Genomic DNA, 22,951 nt, shown 5'->3' with positions numbered 1-22,951 from the left:
GATCTATGTAAACAGTAGAAAAAGGGGGGCAGGTAGTCCTTCAGTGCAAATGAGGTTAAAAGACAAAGAAAAGAGGCAGGGAAATATCCATTCATAGCAGATAAATTGTGGCACATCATATTATAAAATACTCTGCAACTATTTAAAAAAAGAATGATAGTTCTATGAGTTTGGTCATGGAAATTCACAAGATATGCTAAGTGAAGAAAGCAAGTTGCATGTTGTTTAATGGGTATGAAAAAGTTCTGTCAGTTGCACAACAATGTGAACATACTAGTGAAGTGTACAGTTAAAATGTTTAAGATGGCAAATTTTCAGTTAAGTGTATTTTATCACACTTTTTTAAAAGCAGCTTGCAGAACAATATGCCTAATGATTCCATTTATACTTGTTATAACTGTCAAAGAAATTTCTCAGTTGTGCTTATAAGTATATTTATATCTAGATAAATTAACAAATTTTTGGATAAAAATTTCAAAAAAAATAAAGCCATTCAATGAAGTTATTTCTGGAGAGGGAATTGGCATCACAGAGGTGGAGATTATAAAGAGAAAGGTTCACACCTCACTCTGTATGTCTGTATATGTATATATAATGTCTTGTTTGAGTTACTAAAATTACTTGTGTTAATTTTCCTTTAGATGCACTCATCCATCCAACAGATACTAAGCACCTACCCTGAGTAAGCTGAAATAAGCCTGAAATAAGCCAATCAGACTGAATTTCTCATCTACCCTTTCTCTTCCTTGCACACGGCTCAAAGAATGCCTGGCTGTCATCCTTTCCCTCCTGCCCTCAACCCTCCTGTGGGTGGGTAGGGCTAGAGTCTCATTATGAGGACCATTTCCTTAGAATAGGTTTGTGACCAGAAAAGGAGACAGCTGAGTGCCAGAAAACCAAAGGCCCCTCTAGGTCTTACTACAAATACCAGGTCTCTCTGCACCACAGACTCCATCTAACCAAGGTCTCGGTCTTAAGACTTAGATGAGATCGTGGTTTCTTTAAAAAGTAAACCTTTGACTGGTGAATTCAGAACCACATGTCTCCAAATCAGAGGGTAAGGGCTGAGAGAACTCAGCTCATTCTGAAACTTGAGGCCTTATTACCCCAAGAGGCGGTAGCTGTTTGAGGAACAAGAGACCCACAGCTGCCTGGACAGAGGAAGGAGCAAGATCACGTTTCACACACTCAGACAGCAGTAGTCAGAGCTAGTAACTGCCCTGGGCTAGGACCAGAGCCACCCAGACAGGATGCTCATTTGCATAAACTTGTACAGATATCCGGGTCCTGGGAACACTGCTATCCTAGGATCAGAGAGGTTGAGACTAGTATTTGGTCACACAGGACCTCAGAGACAACACCAAAACCAAGGGGTGGGGGAGGACTTAGGAAGGAAGGAGGACTCGTGAGCAGGGAAAGGGGAAAATCAGTCCTGGTATTTCACTTGCAAATCCTGGCAGGGGTGTGGGATGGTGGTAGGAAACTTTACTGTCCCTGAGAGCAAGAAAGTTATGCAAACAAATGTATTTGCATGGCAGCCGTGGTCCCTAAAAATGACTTATCATACACAGGTTCCACCACCTCGGCAGCCCCACCTGAAATCCTGCAGGCTTGACAGCCAAAAGACTTCCTGGCCAGAGGCTCTGGGCAGCAACTTACCTTCCAGGCAACTATGACTCCCTCTAGAGGAGACAAGTAAATTCCTAGGTAATCCTGGGTTCCAGATGGTGGTGTGTTAAAAATGGAAAGGGTGGATGCCAAGTATATTGACATTTTTGTGTGAAGTGCCAGGGAGGCTCCCAAGGGCTCCACTTTCAAACTGAGTGGAGTAAGAACCATGAAGACAAAGAGATGAGAAAGGCTTTTTAGAGGCAGAGGGAAGAGAGACAAGGAAGCCCCTAACAATCCTGCTCTTCCAGGAGGGCTCCCAATTTCATGTAATGTCATCATTTTCCATGATGATTCATAAAGTGCCCGACTACAAAAGATCTAAGTTTAAGGTGTACCACTGTAACACTTTTTAAAAAATTAATGAATTGGGTGAAATGTGGCAAAATCCCCATCAGACCACATCCCCAAATTTTGGTTTTCAGGGAGCAAACATCACTTATGAAGGGAATCCAAGTTGGAGGGGCTGGAAAGGGAAAATGGACAGAAAACACCCCAAGGGCACCCCACAGAGGGACATAAATCAGATTTCTGTGAGCAGAACCCATGAGGGGTCAAAGGTCAAGCTAACAAGATGAGCAGACAGCAGTTCAGACCAAAAGACAGGAGGGGCGAACCTGTTGGAGAAGGAAGGATCTAGCTCTTGCAGAGAGAAGCAAGAGTAGAAATGCAATGGGGAAATCTCCATCATGCTGTTCCATTTTCTACCATCAAAACTGTCAGTCAGGTGCCAGCTCCAAGGGCTGCTAGGAAGCTCTCCTGGGTCTCTAACAGAACAGCTCCATCTTATGCACCCCAACCACCTCTGCTCTTGTTTTGGAGAGCATCAGTTCTCCTTCTGTTACAACAACGCCCGCCACTCCTCTACACTGAGCTCCACAAAGGCTAGCCCCACTTCTGGAGTCATCTGTGTGTCTGCAAAGTCCTGAGCACTGGGCGTGACACAGAGGAGGTGCTCAACATGAGGTGAATGTTGAAAATGGCATTTTTACTCTTGGATAGTGGCTGAAGGTCTTCTTTTTAAAGAGCAGCCTAGGCTGAAAAGGCCAAGGCACTGACCTGTCTGAATGGTGGCCTGGAGCTCGGGGGCAGTCCTATCTTTCCACATATGAGTTGCGCTTCCCCCACCTTTCAAAGTCTTGGCAAAGCCTCATTTAATCCTCATGAAATCCTCCCCAACAAGGCATGGATGTGAGGTCTTCGTCCAGAGGACGAGGATCCAGGGTGTGGTTTGCTTTTTTGTTTTGGTTTTTTCACCTCACTCATGGTCATCTCAAAACCTCTGGGCAGCTGCCCTATGCCACCGGGGCTTGGATGACACATTGTTCACAGTCTGGAACAGCCCCTAATGTGTCCAGGCCTGTGGGTACAGGGAAAGGAAAGACAAAGTCACTTGCTTCTGCACACAGGCATTTTGTATCTCCCCAACTAGGTTCTCAAGGGCAGGGACTGGGCCCTACACTTCATTTGTTTCTCCCAAAGCACAGGGCATACACCAAGTGCCTGGATTATCTAGCGGTCGAGTATGCTGGGGAGCCACACTGTTCCGACTGCGTGCAGGGAGGCGACAGGGAGATGAAGTCAGCAAAAGGACCCAGGGGTGGCTGGAGCCCCTAAATGTAGGGATCCGGAGACAGAGGCCGAAAGGAGCTGCATTCTCAGGGCTGAGGATGCAGTGGCTGCCCCTCAAAGCCTCCCCTGTCCCCACTCTGCCCCACCTGGGCAGTGCCCAGAGGGTTTGTTTATATTCACCAGTAAGTGGGCCAGCCACTTTCCCCAGCCTCACCACCCTCACCCTCCTCCCCTGAATAACTGAATTTCCTTCACACCATGAGCAGGCCCGACCTACCCGACCTACCTGCTACCCACTGTACCCACTCGTCACTCACAGCCTCCTGCATTTCCTGTCTCCAACCCAGTCAAAGGAAACTCCCAAATTTACTGTTACTGTTTACCAACCCAACTACCTGCTCACCCCAAGGCACAGAGACCCTCCCTGAAGCTCAGGGCAGGAACATGGACAAGTCCTAGGCCACTGACTTGACTCCAAGCCTGGGGCTCCCTGTGCCCCCACTGCTGAGCAGCTCACTGAGGGGTGGGACCCTCCTGGTGATAAATGCCACCTGGCAGCTGGCATTTTAGGAGGCATTTAAATCCACCATCTAGGCTGGGCACAGTGGCTCATGCCTGTAAGCCCAGCACTTTGGGAGGCCGAGGCAGGTAGATCAGCTGAGGTCAGGAGTTTGAGACCAGCCTGGCCAACATGGTGAAACCCCATCTCTACTAAAAATACAAAAATTAGCTGGGCATGGTGGCACGCACCTGTAATCCCAGCTACTCAGGAGGCTGAGGCAGGGGAATTGCTTGAACCTGGGAGGCGGAGGTTGCAGTGAGCCAAGATCACACAACTGCACTCCAGCATGGGTGATAGAGTAAGACTCTATCTCAAATAAATCAATCAGTCCACCATTTCACTGAATTCCTTAAAATAGCCACGGGCCTAGGACTATCACCCTCCTTCCATAGCAAAGAAAACTAGACCTTCCTCAGTGGAGCGGAATCCAGCCTCATATCTCCTCTCCTCCCGGCCCCCCCTGCACTTGCTTACCAAGACGACGTCCACGTGCTTTGTTAAAGAAGCTCTCAACTTGGAAACAGGAGATCCAGGTCAGAATCCCTGACTAGCTGTGTGATGCTGAGCGAGTCCCTTTACTCCTCTGAGCTAGAGTTTCTTATAGGTAAGCTGGAGACGAGACTGACTACCTCAGAGGGTTCTGATGATGAAGAGATGGAGGCGAAGAGCCCAGCATAGGTGCTTGGCAGGGGCCCAGGAGTGTCTGTAGGCTCCTCTTTACATCTCACACCACTTAAGGGTGTTCAAGAAGCACACCTGCTCCTGAACTCATGCAAGTCAGCATCTGCCCTTAGGGACAAAAGTTTCCATTGCCATCCCACCCAGGCATTTAGCAGAGGTGTTAAGTTCTCCCTAGAAACAGGGACTCGCAGGGCCACGCCAGCATGGAAGGTCAAGGGCATGGGCATGGGGGGTGGAAAGGTGTGGCAAGACCCCACTAACCACGCCAGACCCCTCCTGGCCCTTCGCCCCAGCCATTTTCCCTGAACGCCAACCCCAGGCTGAATCCTTGCTGACCACAGAAGCATCCTCCTGAACTGGGCTGAGTCAGGGAAGGAAGCAAAACACAAGGGCCAACATTGGGCACAAGCACAAGGCGGCTGTGAGATGGGCCTCTGTGGCAGAATCCTGGCCCCCAGTGATGCCCACGTCTTGGTCCCAGACTGTGGCTATGTTCCCTTACATGGCAAAGGGGACTCTGCAGGTGGGATTACAGTTAAGAGCCCTGCAATGGGGAGATCATCCTGGATTATCTGGCTGGGCTCAATCTTATCACACCAGCTGGGTCAGAGATGTGACCAGAGAAGGATCAGAAAAACGCAAGGTTGTAGTTGAAGATTGAGAAAGGGGTCCATGACCCAAGGAATGCAGGAAGCCTCCAGAATTGGAAAAGGCAAGGAAACAGCCTCCAAAGAGGAATGCAGCCCTGCTGAGACCCGGACTCCAGCCAGCCTAGGAAGACCCTATCACACTCCTGACCTACAGATCAGGAACACCATACATTTGTGTTGTTCTAAGCCATAAAATTAATATGGTAGAAGTTTTGTTAACAGGAAACTAATACAACTTCTAAAGATAGCAGAACTCTGACAACTTCCTCTCCTTCTCTCCCTCACTCCCTCCTACCACCCCTCATTCCTCCTTCTCGGGTTATTGCTTCTAACACCTTCATATTTGCACACAAAATAAATGGATTTCTCTGAAAGCAAACCCCCATGCTGCTTTGTTTTGAGCTGTGATTTTAGAGTGATGAGTAGTGTCTCAAGGCAAGAACCAACTTCAGCAACCATTGTCATGAAGGGGAGGTCCAGGGCCTGATGTTCCCGTGAGCTGACGGTGGAGACATGGTCCCTCTGGCAGCAGAGGGGACAAGCAGGTCTCTCCTCCAGCGGGAAGCGGGATCTGATTTCCAATCCCACCACGCAGCTGCAGCACATTATCCCGCCTTCTCAGTCACTTTCCTCACACTAAAACAGCCATCAGCAGCCACCCTATACTGTCTCTCGCTGGCAGCTCTGAGGGCCACATAAGAAAATGCGGGTGACACAGTGAAGGATATGCCGTTTTCCCGTCTGACCCGGAGGGACTGCAATGGGGCAGGTAGCCCAGTTTCCACTTTAGGCTCTGCTGCAGGTCAAGTCATCACGTGGCCCCAGCTCTGGGCTTCAGTCTTCTCATCTGTGCACTGAGAATGGGCCACAGGAATCCTGAGCTCTCTTCTAGCTCCGAGGTAGAGCATTTGGTTTCTGCCTGACCCCTATCACCACCTCCTGGAGAGTGCCGGTACTACACTAACCTGCTCCCCTGGTATCTTTTCCAGGATTTCAACAAAATTCACCAGCACCCCGTCTTCCCTGGAGCCTATACCAGTCGGCTTTCACAGGCTAAAGGTGCCAGCACCTGGTGGTGGTTATGTAGGTCAAAGAATCATATGCCAAAAAGAGCTTGGCTCCTGATTCTGCATTTGGCAAAAGAACATGGGCTTGAGCCTTGCAGCCTCCCTGTCCTGCTTTGAGGATGCCCTACACACATCCTGCCCAGGTCCTCACCAATGAGGTGCTGGCCCCTGCTCGCCCAGGAGGCCCTCTGCTCCTCTCCCAGGACCCCCAACCCACACCCCCACCACCCAACAAAACCCCTCTGCACGCAGAGGCATTGGGGGCTAGCGCCTGAGCCCCAGGAAGAAAGAGAAAGAAAAACTCTCAACTATTAAATCTGTTTAGTAAAGACAATTTCGCTCATACAAAACAACAGTTTACAACAATCGAGTGCTGGACACACCGTCTGAGACAAGGGAGGCGCTGCAGGCACCCAGCACCTTCCCCGGTGCACAAAGGCAACCCTGGGTGCCCCTCCACCACCTGCCCCTGAGGGAGAGGAAAGGTGAAGTATTCCTGCCACCTCTCCCTCCAAGGGAAGGGGGAGTGGGGGGCCATGGCACAGAGAGCCTACCCCAGCTGCTCCTCAACTGTGCTGGGGGAGGCCCCTCCCTTCACCGGCCCCGAAGCTGAGTTGTTTGGGGTGATGGCAAATGGCTGATGGGCAAGGGGGCAAAGTCGGGACATCTTTGGTGCAAAGACTCCCCCTGACCCACCAGGCCACACAATGGAAATCTGAGGGAAGACCTCAAAAATGGCCCTGCCTTTGCCCACAAGGGGTAGCTGGCTGATGCCCCAGAACCCAGGAGAAACACAGGAAATGCAAAAGCTTTGTCAACAGAAGCTGCCCAGGCTCACCCACATGAGCTGGGCGGCAGCCCATGGAGAAATGGCTAAAAATTTAAGGAAAATAAACAAAAATGGGTTAATAAATGGCAAGAAGGGGAAGTAGAGAGGTCATTCAGTAGATGAGTGCCTCAGAGGACCTAGGACCAGCACTAAGTGGGGGGAAGGGGGCCCTGGGGCTGGGGGTCCAGTCTTCCTGATCGCTGTGCCAGTGCCCGGTCACTCCTCTCTGCCTCCCGGAACCCAGCGAACAGAGACAGGCCACAGAGGGCCTGGTTCAGAATTTGGATGGGCTTCCCAGGCACTTTGGCAGGCTCAGTATGGGCAGGGCAGACCCAAGAAGGGAGAAGGTTCCTAAGCCCCAGCAGGGCCGTCTCCCTCTGCAGCCCTGCCTGCCCCTGGCCCCTCAAATGCACGATCCCAGGCACAGATCTGCGCACTCGTACACACGTGTGCACACACACACACACTCACTCCTTTTTGTCTGGCACACTGGAGATGTCTGAGGGCTCCGAGAGAGGAGGTGCATGGCATCCTCCTCCAAGGTGGCCTTGAGCTCCCAGAACGCCTGAGCCAGTGGGGACGACCCCAGGCTGTTGTGGAGAAAACAGGGAGGGCAGATGGGACAACACAGGGACAATCCCTATGACAGTTTCCACAAATACCCTCTAACAAACCACAAGCCTTTGCAGTATCCAGAGAGGAAGGCGTCTGGTGGAGAGGAGGAGTGGGGCAAGGACAACAAAAGAGGTTTCATAAAAACTCTAAGTCAAATTACTGATAAAATTGCAAAATGAGCACAGGTTCAAGAGCACCTTGCTCACTTCTCTCCATAGCCTCCCAACCTCCCAACCTCTCCCACTCTGGGGTGGCCAGAGCCAAGGCAGAATTCAGCCACTGACACAGTTCCAGGCTCCATGCAGCTGAGGAGAGGCGGCGGATGTGGACAGTTCCGTGTCTCTTCGTTTAAAAAATATATTCCTGTAGAGAGTTATTGCTTGTCCTCCCGCGGGCAGGAGGGCGCGGTGGCTCAGTGGGCCAGGGCCGCAGCCTCCAGGGCCCGAGCTTTCTTCCGCCTCTTCAGCAGCAGAGGGTTGGACGCATCCTCAATCTTTTTTATCTTGATCTGCTCGTAGTCGACGCGCATTGTGGCCAAGGCACTGGTCATCTCCTCCTGGGGGCACAGCAGCACCAGGAAAGGTACAGAGAGAGCCAGAAGACAGGAAGGAGAGACAGCAGAAGAGATGTAAGAGCAGAAGAGAGACGTGAGAGACAGAGACAAGAGCAGGGTGAGGGCGGCAGGGGTGGGAGCACAGAGAGAAGACGGGCTGCTTAGTGGTCCACGCTGACAACGGCAGCCTCACCCCAGCACTGAGCAGCAGAGAGCTTGGCTACAGCACTGCTGCTGTTCCCTGAGAGCCCCCCAGTGACCCCGCAGGAAAGGAGGAAGAGCCCCGGGCCAGGAGTCAGGAAACCTGGGTCCGGTCTGCCCCAACCAGTCACCAGCTGCGTGACCTTGAGCAGACTGCCTGTCCCCCTGCTCTGGGGCCTCAGTTTCTCTTCTGCAAAATGAGAACATTATACCAGATGGTCTTTAAGGTCCCGTTAGAGACCCAGGGAGTAAAGGGATTCTAAGAAACAGTCCTGAGTTTGGACAGGAACACAGAATTCTCTGTTCACAACCTAGTCAGCCAAGTGGCCTGGTTGCTGTTCTTGTAATGAAGACACCCCTGGGATGAAAGAGGCAGAATCAAGCTCTCCCCTACCAGCACCATGCCTCACACCTGGGCAATCCCTGCAAGCCGCCCACCCCACCCGGAGCCCCTCTCGCCCAGTGGTGCCCCTCACCTTGACATCCTCCCACCGCTCCTTGTCCTCCTTCAGGACCCGGCTGGTGTGCAGTGGGGTTTGAGGGACCTTCGTCGATTGCTGAGAAGACAGAAAAGGGGTCCGAGTGAAAGCCTGGGGTGGGCAGGGTCCTAAGACTCTGTCCCGTGGAATAGTCACGTGGGACCCAAGGTTCCCCAGTCTGCCGAGCTTACCATGATCCAGGGGTGGTTCATAAACTCGGTGATGGTCATTCTCTGGGTGGGCTCTGTTTTCAGCAGGTTCCGAATGAGCATCTTCACTGTGGGATGGGGCAGGGGGCAGCGACAGCTCAGGGGCCACTCTCGCTGGCCTGCTCCTTTCCCCAGTTTTCATGGGGAAACCAGATTCAAAGAGGGGTTGCATGGAGGCAGGCTGCCTGAACAACTAGCCCCAAGGACCACGACGGCTCTACCACTTGATAGGCCCTGCCCAGCCCCACAGCCTCGGCCCTGCCACTGGCCCTCCACACAGGCAAAATGAGGCAGGACGCACCCCGCAGGCATGGGCACAGGTGTTAACCCACAGTTACACCAGGCACATGAGATGGAGGCCCATACGTGTGTCTGTGTGTACACACACACACACACACACACACACACACACAGAGGCTCTTCCCCTTGTCCTGAAAGCCTGGGTTCTTACCTTCCTCTGATACTTCTGACCATTCTGGGTTGGGAAATTCATACTGGCCCATTCGGATGCGAGTCTTCATGCCCGGAGAGATGGCAAGGCCGTGGTTGGAGTAGAAGGGGGGATACCCACACAGCCTGCATCAACAGAAGGAAGGAAGTGGGAGACACAACAGCTGTCACTTAGGGGCCCTGCACCAGGAACAGGATGAGAAACAGGCTCTTCTCCTTGTAAAGGTCACAGAGAAATCAGGGCTCATTGACACAAGCACAACATACAAAGCCAAGGACGGGGCCCGGGAATCCAGCATAGCAAGTATCTAAGGCGCACACTTTCCAGTCCATGAGCTGGTTTACACCCGCCACTTAGCTATCGGAACTGAGAGAAGGGGCACGCAGGGGACCTCCCCTGTAGAAAGAGGAATCTAACATCTGCCTCTTCCTCTTGTCCTGGAGAAGTACTGGCCGCCCTGACTCCCTGCCCCACCCAGCGCCCTCCCCAGCACACTCACAGGATGTACATGATGACACCCAGGGACCACATGTCACAGGACTTGTCATACTTCTCTGGACCCAGCACTTCTGGAGCTGCAAACCAAAGGTCAACATGGGTGGGCCAGCCCTCAGAATCCTGTGATCCACTCAGTTTCTCTGTGAAAGATGCTCCCCATCCCAACTTTCAGCCTATCATGAGGTGGCAGCAGCTGGGGTGCAGAAGGAAGAGCTGAAGCCCAGCCCAGGGACTGGAACAGAATACCCTCCTCCACGAGAAACCCTGGAACTAGGATCTTAAGATTTTAAAGATCCTGAACTGCATGAGACTTTCAGACCTATGCCATCCATGTAATTTCACAGATGCTCTGAACATGCTTTGAAAGCTTTTTCCATGCCAATCAGCTGAGGCTCCAGAACAAGACCTGGGTCCAGATTCCACTGAGAATCTGATGGAAACCATGGCTCTTCTCAGAAAGATCCCAGCAGATCCTTTCTTACAATTCCTCCACTGTAGCTTCGCTCTGACAAGCCCAACTTCTCAGCAGGTCCCAGCAGAACCAGCACCAGAAGGGGCCATAGACACAACTCTCCTAGGATTTGCGGCGCCCCCCGACAATCAAGAGGAGGGGCTGAGAAAAGTTCTGGGAAAAGACTAGGTCCCTGGGCCCCCTGGGGACTTACCCACATAGTATGGCGTATAACAAGGAGTGGTCAAAGAGTTGTGGCTGGTGGTTTCCTTGGCAAAGCCAAAGTCAGTGAGTTTCAGGATGGCGTTGGGCCTTTTGGAGGTGTATAAGAGATTCTCAGGCTACAGAAAGAGAGACAGAAAAATAGCAACCCTGCTGGACCTGGGAGGGGCTATCAGAAACAAAAGGGTGCTGGTTCCTTCCTTCCTCTGCTCATCCAGCAACCATTTGCCTATCCCGGGCACTGCCCACCACAAGAAGTGGCAGCTCTCTGCGGGTGTCTGCCCAGCCCATGCACTGCCCACTACAAGGAGTGGCAGCTCTCTATGGGCAAGTGCCTGCCTCTGCAGGGTTTCCAGAGTGCCTGGAGATAAGAGAGTGACACACAGAACCCACAGTAAACACCACAGGGACAGAGAAACCAACAGTGTGACTGGGGGGTTCTGCCTGAGGAGAACCACAGGGCTGAGTGGGGTCAGAGAATGCTTCACTACTGGGTTTATGAGTTTGCCCATGGGCAGAGAGGGCAAGGCCCTACAGGGCAGAGAATGGCATGCTCAGGAACCAGGCAGCAAGGACGTCGGGTGGCCTGGCAACCATCCCTGGGGTGGCCAGGCCCCCCTGTTGCCCCCACAGCACTCGGGCTTAGGGCTGTGAACAGTTGGCACCTTGACATCCCGATGGGCAATGTTGATTGAGTGCAGATACTGGATGGCCTCACCGATGCTCTTCATGATTTCGGATGCCTCTGTAGAAGGGAGGGAAGAGAGAGTGGGAAGGAAAGTCACAAGGACATGTCATTAGGCTTGAAAACCCAGTGCACCAGTCCCACCTCTGTGTAGCCTGAGGCTCCCCACAGCCACCACCCACCCCAGAAACAAAGCCACCAGGAGCTGCGCTGGTCAGCTGAGGCAGCCCTTGCAGTGTGCTGGAGGGGACAGCAGCCTCAACACCCTTCCCCAAGAGCAGGCACTGCAGAGGCCCCCTTCACACCCCCACTGCCCTGCCTGCCTGCACCTGTTCCCACAACAGACCCTTTCTACCTCTTTCTGTGAACGCCTGGTCTCCTCGGTCCTGGATTCGGCTAAAGAGTTCTCCACCGTCCAAACTGAAATGAAGCCACAGTGAGATCCAGAGAACACAACAGCCCACCGCCACTCTCTACTGACCCCCCAAAAATCAAGTGTTTACATTTCAGGCTTCAGGCCCATCCCTGGGCTGTTCTCAGAGGGCAACGTGCCTGAGTGAGGAGAGGGGACAGGCTGGGCCGGGACCCGAACAGTGGCTGCTTACCATTCCATGACAATCAGCAGGCACTTCCTCCCTGCGTACAGATTCTCGTACACATCCACGATCCGTACGATGTGCGGGCACTGGGAGGCCCGCCAGTGCAGCTCCACCTCCCTGCGGGCCTTGGGGCAGTCCTGAAGCATCTGCAGGCCAAACAGCTTCCTGAGTGACTGCGCTATCACATGGCCCTGCTCTAAGCCCCCGGCCCGCATGCCCTGACATTGCCACCGACACACCACAAACCCCCCACTCCTGCTGGCCCTTCCTACCAGCCCCCCTGGCACATTTCCTGAGGCCTCTGCATTTCCTTATCTGCTCTATATGAAATCTCACGATGACTCTTTTGGGGCCTTGACAGCTACACTGAGATCAGCCCTCGGGCCATTCAGTCCAGCTTAGGCCTGTCTCCAGCTTAGGCCATGAAGTCTACTCTAGAAGGCAAACAGCACTCAGGTACTGGGAAGCAGGGGGTGAAGGGGCTTCAGGAAGAAAGGCCGACTGAGAAAAACCAATACAGTATGGGAAAGGGGGCTAGAGAGAACAGAGACTCCAGAGTCCAGAGGAAAAGGCACCTCCTCAATTACTCAGACCCAGCACAACAAATCCAGAATAATGTTCTCTCTACCTCTGTGGCTGACTTCAACCAGGCAACAGATGGCCTTGGAAGTCAGCTAGATGCCGATTTGAATCCAGTTATTACTAGATTTCCAAGCCTGAGCAAGTTACTTAACTCACTGAACCTCATTGATACCCCTTCTCCCTGGACAAGTTGGCTGGGGGTATTAAAGAAGGCTGGCTTCTCACCAGCCTCAGGGGTTCAATCTTGACTTGTCTAAGCCAGTCTCATTAATTCCAGTCCCTTTGCTAGTGACTGGCTTGGGAACGAGCCTACAACCCAACTGGCCAAGAACCTTGTAAGAAATCTGCTAAGAGGCTTCTTAAAGGGAGCACAAGAAACCTACATCTCTCTCCTGTATATGGCACCTGGGACCATGACAGTCACATCATTACCAGTAAGGGGGGCCTAAGAGGATAAACCAATGCACCAAGGAAGGCAACCAGGAGAGATGGCAACTACCTGGATCCTTGCTGACATCACCAGGGATCCCTCAGGACTTATTTTTGACAAGATAATAAACTCTTCTTACTGTTTAAGCTGCTTTTCGTGAAATTTTTTATTGCCTGGAGCCAAAATCATCCTGATCTACCCTTCCTTTGTAAAGTGGGGATGGATAATGGCTTCTGTTTCACATATTTGTTGTGAGGATTAAGTGAAATATTTCCACAAAGCACCTCACAGAGTGTCTGACATATATGCTCACTAATAGCTGTCATTTTTATCACCAATTGTCTGCTAAGTGCAAGCACAGGTGCCAAAATAATTCAGACAACGACACTCATAGATTTAGCATCTTCATGGGAAGTCAAGAAGAGCCCTATATGGTCTACACTCCAGCTGCTTTGGACATTCAGAGGGCTGGGGTGTCCAAGAGACAGGCTGGGAAGGAAATGGACAGGCAGAGGGAAGGCATGCAGGCAGAGGGGAATGTGGCAAGCAGGTGCTGACTGACTGAGATGGAGTGGAGCTGGGGTGATACAGCAGGGAGGCCTAAGAACCTGCTAGAAAGTGTCTGAAGCTTGCAAATAAGATCAGATGGCCACGATGGAGCCAGCTTGCAGGGGGCAGGGAAGGGCAAATGAGCATTTCCAACAAGAAAGCTGGCATACATTCATGCTATGGCCCATGGTATGTTGGGTTTTTCCTAACTGTACATTTGCCATTTTACAGGATGAGGAAGCTGAGGCTCAGGGAAGTAGCATGCCCAAGGCTAAGTTTCTGAGAAAAGGCAGAGCCAAGGTTGGAATCCAGGCCTGGTAGATTCCAAAGACCAAGGCTTTCCACCACACCACCCAGTTTTTAGAGGAGGCTGGAAGCCAAGATTTCTCTGACTGACTTTGCAGAGGCAATTCCCCAAACAGGTATCTAGAAGGAATCAATGGCTAGATACCATGGAGTAACAGGTGGCTGGAGCCAATAGGTGCAGGAGGCAAGGTTCCCATGAGGTCACACTGCCACCTTGTGGCCATATGAGGACACGGCATGGGTCTTCAGTTCTGCCACCTTTAACTTCCTTCGAGATTTTTTGTTGTTGTTTTGGGGACCGGGTCTTGCTCTGTTGCCCAGACTGGAGTGCAATGACACAATCTTGGCTCACTGCAACCTCCACCTCCCAGGTTCAAATGATACTCCCACCTCAGCCTCCTGAGTAGCTGGGATTACAGGTGTGAGCCACCAGGTCTGGCTAATTTTTTGATGTTTTTAGTAGAGATGGGGTTTCGCCATGTTGGCCAGGCTGATCTCGAACTCCTGGTCTCAAGTGATAACCTACCTTGGCCTCCCAAAGTGCTGGGATTACAGGTGTGAGCCACCACGCCCAGCCTTCGACTTCATTCATTTGGATGTACCAGGAAAAAAGTTTATTTTCCCATGCTCTAAGGGGAGCAAGAGAAGGCAATGGCCAGTTTCCTTTGTATATAATTCAATCCAACAAGCATTTACTGAGCTCCTACTATGGGCCATGCATTGCACTGAATGTCAAAACCAAATAGAACAGTCCTGATCTGGAAAAGCCTAGGCTAGTGGAGGCAGAAGAAGATATGAGGGGAGACACAGAAAATCCTTAAAATCCAGTGAGATTATATGCTGTAAGAGTGCTAAATTCAAAGGGTTCAGGAGGAACAAGGTTTCCAGAGCAGCCACGCAGAAAGAACCTCGATCGCCCCCTACAGGCACATAAGACCTGGAGCCCAGAGGAGAATTAAAGTTGTCAGATTTACTCAGAAGCAATGCATGGTTGTAGAGCTACAATCAGGGAAGACTTGGCCCAGTCTGAAAATTGTCAGTTTCTTCTTGCACAGCTTCACAGAGAGGTCTGCCTTTCAGAGCCTGTGCCACATGCATTTAGGAGCGATGATACCTGCCTAGCCTCCCCTTCACAGAAACATTATGAGCATCTAATGAAATAATACCTCTAAAAGTGCTTTATTGTCAGAAAGGCATTCATCACTGTTAACCAGTACCACTAATGCCACAGAACGGGGGGTCCCTCCGTCACCAGTGAGTAGAGCCTGGAGCATGTAGATGTAACCAGTACAAGTTACTAGCAAGACTGTAGGCTGGGTTTCTGTCTTCAGTGCAGTGACCACCACCAGGACATCCGCCAACCAGAGCTGTGCTAAGTGAGGATGCACCAAGATCCAAATCCAAATGCATGCTCCTTGGCACCCCCTGAATTGCAAGCGCCCACTGCAACCTCCACACTTTCTGCCCTAGACACGTTAAGAGTGCATGGTACAAGGCAAAGGAGAGTTTGCGCAAGAAGGGCTGGGTTCACATCGCACTTCCAGACTTGCACAAACTCTCTACCCATTAGAGGAGGCGGGTGTAGCACAGTGAACCTGGGTTTTGCAATTACGGGCATTTTGAATCCCAGTTCTGCACTTCCTAGCTTGTGTCAGGCAAGCCCACCTATCTTTCTGAAAAGGGTTTCCTCATCGGTAAAATTAGATTCAACTTTGTGAAATAATATCCTTGAAGGTGCTTCAGAAACTCTATACAGGGTAGTTTTTACTTTTAAAAAATTTACCCTGTTGCATATTTATGCCTTATCTGCCCAACCTAACTGAGTTTCTAATGGGCAAGATCTAATCTGATTTCTGTTTACTCCCTCCCCTCTTCCTTCCCTCACCTAGTGGTTAGGAATTTCTGAGCCAATATCGCCTCATTCTGTTGCTTCTTCTCCCTACTAAACTCTCCCCCAGTGACTGAGTGAGGGTGAGCTGTCCTTTCTGTCCTGAATTGGAAAAGGTAGTATTTTTAATTTCTTAGAGAAACACAGCAAGAATTTCCCATGAAGACTGGTCATTGCACATCCTGCATTTGTATTCCAGAACTTACATTAAATTTAAAAAAAAAAAAAAAAAAAAAGGACTGGTCATTGACATTCATCCAGGCACATGTTTATCAGAAATCCCTGACTGGATAGGAAAATCAGCCCAAGCAATGAAAGACCTTCAAATGGGTGAGGCAGGCTGGCTGACGTCATGGGCGCACAGCCCTGAAGTGCCAAAGTGGCTTTGTGGACAAGTGTGGAGCGCAGAAAGCCTGGAGAGAGGAAACCAAGAATGTGCTAATTTGGAGTACAGGGCTAAGTAAAGAACAGCAGGGGAGGTGGCCTGCGCTCCAAGCCAGAGAAGAGACAGGGAAGGAAAGCAGGACTCCTAGGGCACTGCCAGAGGCCATCAGCAGAGTGAGGCTGAGGGCCCACCCAGAAGCCAAGGCCCCCGCTCCTTGGGCATGGGCATGGCCATGGGCAGTGGAGGCCAACAGGCCCTGGACCACAGCTCTGAGGACTGGAGACTAGAAGAAGGAAGGGTCTTCCCACTGAAAGACCACAGACCGTTAGTCAAGGAATGCCTGGAGGAATTGTGAAATATTTTAAGCCCAAACTAAGTCCCGGTCCAACATTGTGACTCACCTCAGCCCCACACAGTTTGTGCCTGAAATGCTCCTACACGTAGAAAAGGTTAATGATTGCGTGTGCTCAGCTGCAATGCAACAGGCAAGGCCCCCTGCCAACTGTGGCAGGGGCAGGGGGTCAAGCCACAGAGCCCATTGCCTGGGGAGGAAGCTCTAGGACAGTGGCAGTGAGGGAGCTGCGGGAGCTGCCTAAATACAGTCCTATGCCTCTCTGTCTCTGCCAGAACCTGAGGGGAAGAAGGACAGGACCCCTCCCCCTATTCAGGGTGTGCATGGTTCCCCTCATCTCCTCCTGCAAGTCTGCCATTGTGGAGCCACGTGGAAAGACTCAGGAGTGGTCGGCATTAGAAGCCTGGCTGAGCCAGAGGACAGGAAAGCAGCCGGCACCCAGGGCCTGACGTGCCACTTGCCAGCAAGGTGGATATGAGGACAAGACTGGGAAGGAGGAGGCCCCAGGCCCTCAGTAGGACCCCCTTCACAAGCACCACTGCTCACTAGCTATGTGAACTTGGGAAAGTTTCCAACCCCTTTGTGCCTTGGTTCCCTTATCCATTAATAGGACAGTAACAGCCCCTACTTCATGGGGTTGCTATATGAGATGAGTTAATAGATGTGCATGATGTAAATAACTAAGAATAATGATTGGCATAATAAGTACTGCATCTGTGTTTGCTATTATTATTCTGCTCCCCACTCCCCATGTGTTGGAGTTCCACTGGGGTGGGCAACTGGGATTCCATTACACCCATTTCAATGAAAGTGTTATTAATAGCTCTGGGCACTGGACAGAGAGGGGACCCTGGGATACAGGGAGGAAAGCAGGCTGTGGTATCCCAGCCCTAGGCGCTCCCTCACTACACCACCAAAGCTGGGCAGCTGGGGGCGGGGATGCACATGTAATGAGAGAAGGAAGACATCCCTCCCGAAGACAGACTGATTCAGCACCAAGAGCGATGCAAAAGGCTCATTCTGGCACCAAGTGTGTTGTGGGTGTGTGGTGCGGTATGTGGTGCGTGTTGTCAAACAAGACCTCCTCTTCACTCCCAGGAGGCAGCTGGGGGTCGGGGGAAAGCCACGTGTGTCACACACTAACCCACCGTGCCTCCAGGCCAGGGCCACCCTCTCCGCCTCCTGGACCACCGGTGCCTCTGCTGCACCACATGGAGGATGGCTGGCCCGGGTGCTCTGCAGGGTGTAAAGGAAAGAGGACTCGGGAGGGCAGCTGCTGCAGCAACCTCTTAGCAAGGTGCTGGAGCAGGCTGCAGGCCGAGGGGCGCTGGCAGTGCTCTGTGCTAAGTGGCTACTAAGTACTGTCGGCCCTTGAACAACCTGGGTTTGAACTGTGTGGATCCATTTATACAGGGATTTTCTTCTGCCAGCCCTGCAACAGCAAGGCCAACCCTTCTGCTTCCTCCTTCTCTTCCTCAGCCTACTCAATGTGATTTTCTTAATGATGTGTATTTTCTTTAGCTTATTTTATTCTAAGAATAAAGATAAAATACCCATAACAGACAAAATATGTGTTAATCAACTATGTAATCAGCAAGGCTTCGGGGCAACAGTAGGCTACTTTTTAATAGTAGTTCTGGGGGAATCAAAAGTTTTCTTTGTTTGTTTTGTTTTGATTTTTTGAGACGGAGTCTTGCTCTGTCACCCAGGCTGGAGGGCAGTGGTGCAATCTCAGCTCACTGCAAGCTCCGCCTCCCGGGTTCACGCCATTCTCCTGCCTCAGCCTCCCAAGTAGCTGAGACCACAGGTGCCTGCCACCAAGCCCGGTTAATTTTTTGTATTTTTAGTAGAGACAGGGTTTCACCGTGTTAGCCAGGATGATCTCGATCTCCTGACCTCATGATCCACCCGCCTCGGCCTCCCAAAGTGCTGGGATTACAGGCATGAGCCACTGCGCCCAGCCTTTTCTTTTTTTCTTTTTTTCTTTTTTTTTTTTTTTTTTTGAGACGGAGTTTCACTCTCGTTACCCAGGCTAGAGTGCAATGGTGCGCAACTTCCGCCTCCCGGGTTCAAGTGATTCTCCTGCCTCAGCCTCCCGAGTAGCTGGGATTACAGGCATGTGCCACCATGCTCGGCTAATTTTGCATTTTTAGTAGAGATGGGGTTTCTCCATGTTGGTCAGGCTGGTCTCGAACTTCAGTCTCAGGTGATCCACCCACCTCGGCCTCCCAAAGTAGGAATCAAAAGTTTTCTGTGAATTGTTGACTGCTGAGGGGTCAGTGGCCCTAACCCTTGCATTGCTCACGGGTCAACTGTCCTTCTGACACACGTGGTGCCAGAACCAGCCTTTTGTATGCTGAAGTACACTGAACTGCACTTCAAATGGGCCATCTCTCCCACTTCACCCCTCCCTGGGAGGAAACATCCTATTTTATAAATGAGAAAACTCACTGAGTCATTAATTCATGACCTTTTGGACAGTTGTCCCTGGCAGGGTTGGAATCTGAATCCTGCTCTAGCTGCTCCTACAGCCTCCTTTCCACCACCCCACAGTAAGGCAAAGAGTTCAAAATCTGCCCAAGACTGCCTGCAACAGCAACAGCCAGAAATGGAAGTTGAAAATGCCTTAAAGTACAAACGCTTTGATGTTAAAATTCTACTTTTAGAATTTCATCCTCAGGTATTAATCATAGATGTATCTTTAAGAAAATATACATCTCAAGAGTTATTTACCTTTACCAGAAATAGCTAACAAACTTATTAGTCTACTTTGTATTGCTATTAAGAAATACCTGAGACTGGGTAATTTATAAAGAAAAGATGTAACTGGCTTATAGTTCTGCAGCTGGTACAAGCGTGGCACTAGCATCTGCTTTTGGTGAGGCCTCAGGAAGCTTACAATCATGGTGGAAGATGAAGGGGGAGCAGGGGTGTCACATGGCAAGAGCAGGAGCAACAGGGGCGGGGTGCCACATACTTTTAAACAACCAGATCTCCTAAGAACTCACTATCTTGAGAATAGCACCAAGCCATTCATGCGGGATCTACCCACTGGGCCCAAACACCTCCCACCAGGCCCCACCTCCCACACTGGGGATTACACTTCAACATGAGATTTGGAAGAAACAAACATCCCAACTAGATCACAAACTTAAGGCCCAGAGATAAGTAATAGAGGTTGTTTTATTTAAAAGTGAGTTTAGCTACACAATCTACAGTCACTAAAATGGTGTTTCAGATGAATATTAAATGGGGAAATGTGGATTCCTGAGTGTCTACTAGATTCTCAGGTATCATCACTGTCATTGTCTAGAATACTATCCTATTTTTTCTTTTGCAACCCAAATCCCAATGTGTACTTTCTTTAAATTTCGTTATCAGAACATGTCTGATGGTAAATGAAAATTACGAACCCTTATGTACAGCATAAACTCGGTGCTATATGGATATTTATTTGGATCTGTATATAAAAACAATAAAAGCATAGGTGCCAGGCACGGTGGCTCACGTCTATAATCCCAGCACTTTGGAAGGCCAAGGCAGGCAGATTACTTGAAGTCAAAAGTTCATGTCCAGCCTGGCCAACACGCTGAAACCCTGTCTATCAAAAAATACAAAAAAATTACCCAGGCATGGTGGCACGCACCTGTATGTAATCCCAGCTACTTGGGAGGCTGAGGTGGGAAAATCACTTGAACCCAGGAAGTGGAGGTTGTAGTGAGCCTGCACTCCATCCTGGGCAACAGAGTGAGACTCTGTCTCAAAACAACAACAACAACAACAACAACAACAACAAAAACAGTAAAGGCATTAAGACTCAATGACTTGTTAAAAGTAATGATCTCTGAAAGAATCACAGATTTAATTTCCTTTATCATATCTTTATTTTCTAGGTTATTTACAATTAGTATATGTTACTTTTTAAAGAGACGAAGCTTAGCTCTCCAAATTTTAGTCAGAGGGCAGCCTTCCACGCCTCAGGCCCTATGGCCATGGAGCATATCTCTGGGGCTTCCAGAAACCCTGCCAGGTAGAAGATCTGGAGTCAGAGAGGGACACAGGAGGAGACACACGAACACTTGATCCCATCCTCACAGAACGGATCACTCAGTGAAATCCCAGAGTGCCCAGCATGCGCCACACACTGGTTTAGAGGATGCCAAGGGTATAATAGAGAATATGACAAATAAGGCCCGTGACCACCATGGAACTCAACATTTTAGTGCAGGAGGTACACAAAAAACAAGCTCAAAGAAAACAGTTTTAATTATACACTGTGATTTGTGCTACAAAGGAAAGAAATAAGATGCAGCCACAAAAGTGGCAATGGTTTTAAGGGAGAATCCCTCTCCTCTCTCAAAATTACAGACAGCTGCTTATAGGCTGGAGCGAGACGTCACACTTCTCAATTAGCCCAGCTTGGAAGCATAAGAGGTGGCAGACAGAGCAATCTTGGCTGAACTACTGACTTTCCTCTACATTGATGGGGGAAGAGACTATATCCTCCTTTCAGAGCCTCTGCAAAGCTCAATGAGGAGTGACAATGGTTCTCCCCTAGAACCATGGTCTAAACATAAATCTAACAACAGATTTTAAAAGGCTTAGAAGGTTGATGAGATAAAGATACCACACAGAACCTTCACATGGATGCACACATTCCCAAACATTTGGTTGGGAGGCAAAAGCAAGTCTCTATTTGTTATTAATGTTCATTAATATGATGGGGAAAAGTCCCTAACCAAAACAAAGCTAAAACTTACAACGGGGAATCCCAGTACCAAAAGCCTTAAAACAACCACGCGGCACTGCCCAGAAGATGGGGCCTGGCTCGACTGCGGGCCACCGTCCCTGTCGGCCCCCTCTCCAGAGCTGTCACAAAAGCCTAGGGCTCAACCAAAAAGTCAAGAGGCCTAAAAATCACACTGTAGATGACAAATATTTAAAATATTTACATCACATGATGGATAAAAGGCTAACTTAACTCAGACAAATCAATTGTTGAAGATCGCCAACCCAGTATAAAAATGGACAAAGGATAAGAACAGGCAGTTCAAAGCAAAAGAAACACAGACGGTGAATGGAAGATGCTCAGTGTAGCTCAAAGAGAAATGTTTATAAAAACAATGATAATCTCACCAGACTGGCAAAAAAAAAAAAAAAAAAAAAATTTAACGTTTGACCAAAACAAAACCCCCGGGTTTATGCAAAGATCTAGGGAGAAAAGGCACTCTCTTACACATTCAGTTGGTAGAGAAATAAACTAGTATTTTGGGGGAGGTATTTAGCCATGTCTATCAAAATTGTAAACATTCAAACCTTGGACCCAGTAATTACCCAGCAAGAAACCATCCTACAAATTATATTCATAAAGCATTTTAATGGCAAAAAAACTGGTAACAACCTAAATGCCTACCAGTAAGAGGCTGGTCAGATAAACGACAGCAAATCCATACAACGGAATAACGTGCAGCGTCGCAGAAGAAAGAGGCAGCTCCCCATCCGCAGCGACGGGGACAGCAGGATGATATTAAGTGGGAAAGCAGATAAGGACCAAGATGATATAATACTTTGGCTTTATCTTTAACATCCTAATTTTTTAAATGGAACTGCTTCCACCTTACTTAAGTAGCTTTTAAAGTATATTCAGAAAGACAAGCAGCAAACACACCAAAAAGTTAATTAGTGGTTAATTTAAGTGGTAGTAATAGGGATGACATTTTCTTCTTTTGCATATTTTTTAAATTTTCAGAAACAAGTACTGAACAGAATACATAGCATAATCCCATTTGCGTAGTTTTGTTGTTATTGTTTTGTTTTTTATGGGAGAGGGGAGAGGATATATGAAATTGTAGATGTTTAAATTTTTTTCTGGAGGAATTTACTTCCCCTGCAAAAAAAAAAAAAAAGGTAGCAGTGTTGACTACTGGGGAATAGGTACTAGAGAAAGGTGTGTATTTTTTTTTTCTGTTTTATATGTCTCTGTATTGTTTGAACCTTTACCATCTGAATGAAATTTTTTTAAAAAAATTAAGTGAAAGGGTTTGGATTCTGAGGTGTAGTATGATTCAGGTCTTATATTTGAACCCCTGGTTTGAGACAGTGACACGAATATGCCCCAAATGTAGGCCAACCTTCCTGCTGGAGGCAGGAGAGCAAAGATGAGAAATTTCTGCACTGGCCACAGGAGGAAGAGAGGCCTTGCATAACTCTAGGTCAGAGGCCACACTTGACCAGGCCTGGCATCTTCCCAGAGGATGTAACCCTAAGAATTGATAAGGAGCGAGCAGAGGCCCCAAAGCCCCAAACCACTGCTGCAAACCACTTCTGACTTATATGGACATGAACACTGCACACAGCAGTGATGTCAACCACACAGGAGTCTTGGGTAGGAAACTGAAAGATGGGGACAGAGATATTTCTGTTTCTTCCAGCAAATGACTTTGAAAGAGAAAGAGGAATTTTCATAT

The 22,951-nt window shown here is 49.5% G+C and overlaps 1 protein-coding gene and 1 long non-coding RNA gene across 5 annotated transcripts in view; one reads left to right on the top strand and one right to left on the bottom strand.

Annotated features, from left to right (window-relative positions):
* Nucleotides 1-6,506: 6,506 nt before the first annotated feature.
* Nucleotides 6,507-22,951, bottom strand: part of MAPKAPK2 (MAPK activated protein kinase 2) — a 48,805-nt gene continuing 32,360 nt past the window's right edge. For 3 of the 4 annotated variants that reach the window (XM_001085549.5, XM_078004825.1, XM_078004840.1), the window contains 9 exons: nt 11,999-12,138; nt 11,749-11,813; nt 11,374-11,453; nt 10,701-10,827; nt 10,037-10,112; nt 9,538-9,662; nt 9,069-9,154; nt 8,875-8,955; nt 6,507-8,200 (listed from right to left, as the gene is read on the bottom strand). In XM_001085549.5, the coding sequence (XP_001085549.2) occupies nt 8,057-8,200; nt 8,875-8,955; nt 9,069-9,154; nt 9,538-9,662; nt 10,037-10,112; nt 10,701-10,827; nt 11,374-11,453; nt 11,749-11,813; nt 11,999-12,138 (924 nt within the window). In that variant the 3' untranslated portion in view covers nt 6,507-8,056. Of the gene's footprint in view, nt 8,757-8,874; nt 8,956-9,068; nt 9,155-9,537; nt 9,663-10,036; nt 10,113-10,700; nt 10,828-11,373; nt 11,454-11,748; nt 11,814-11,998; nt 12,139-22,951 lie in introns of all 4 variants that reach the window. The other variant, XM_078004832.1, reaches the window with a different exon arrangement.
* On the top strand, nt 18,447-21,384 carry LOC144341448 (uncharacterized). The gene is made up of 2 exons (XR_013418372.1): nt 18,447-18,551; nt 20,196-21,384. It is a non-coding gene; the product is annotated as an uncharacterized LOC144341448 (long non-coding RNA).

This window comes from Macaca mulatta, chromosome 1, assembly GCF_049350105.2.
Source record: "Macaca mulatta isolate MMU2019108-1 chromosome 1, T2T-MMU8v2.0, whole genome shotgun sequence".
NCBI lineage: Eukaryota > Metazoa > Chordata > Mammalia > Primates > Cercopithecidae > Macaca > Macaca mulatta.
This window is presented reverse-complemented; position numbering and strand designations above follow the sequence as displayed.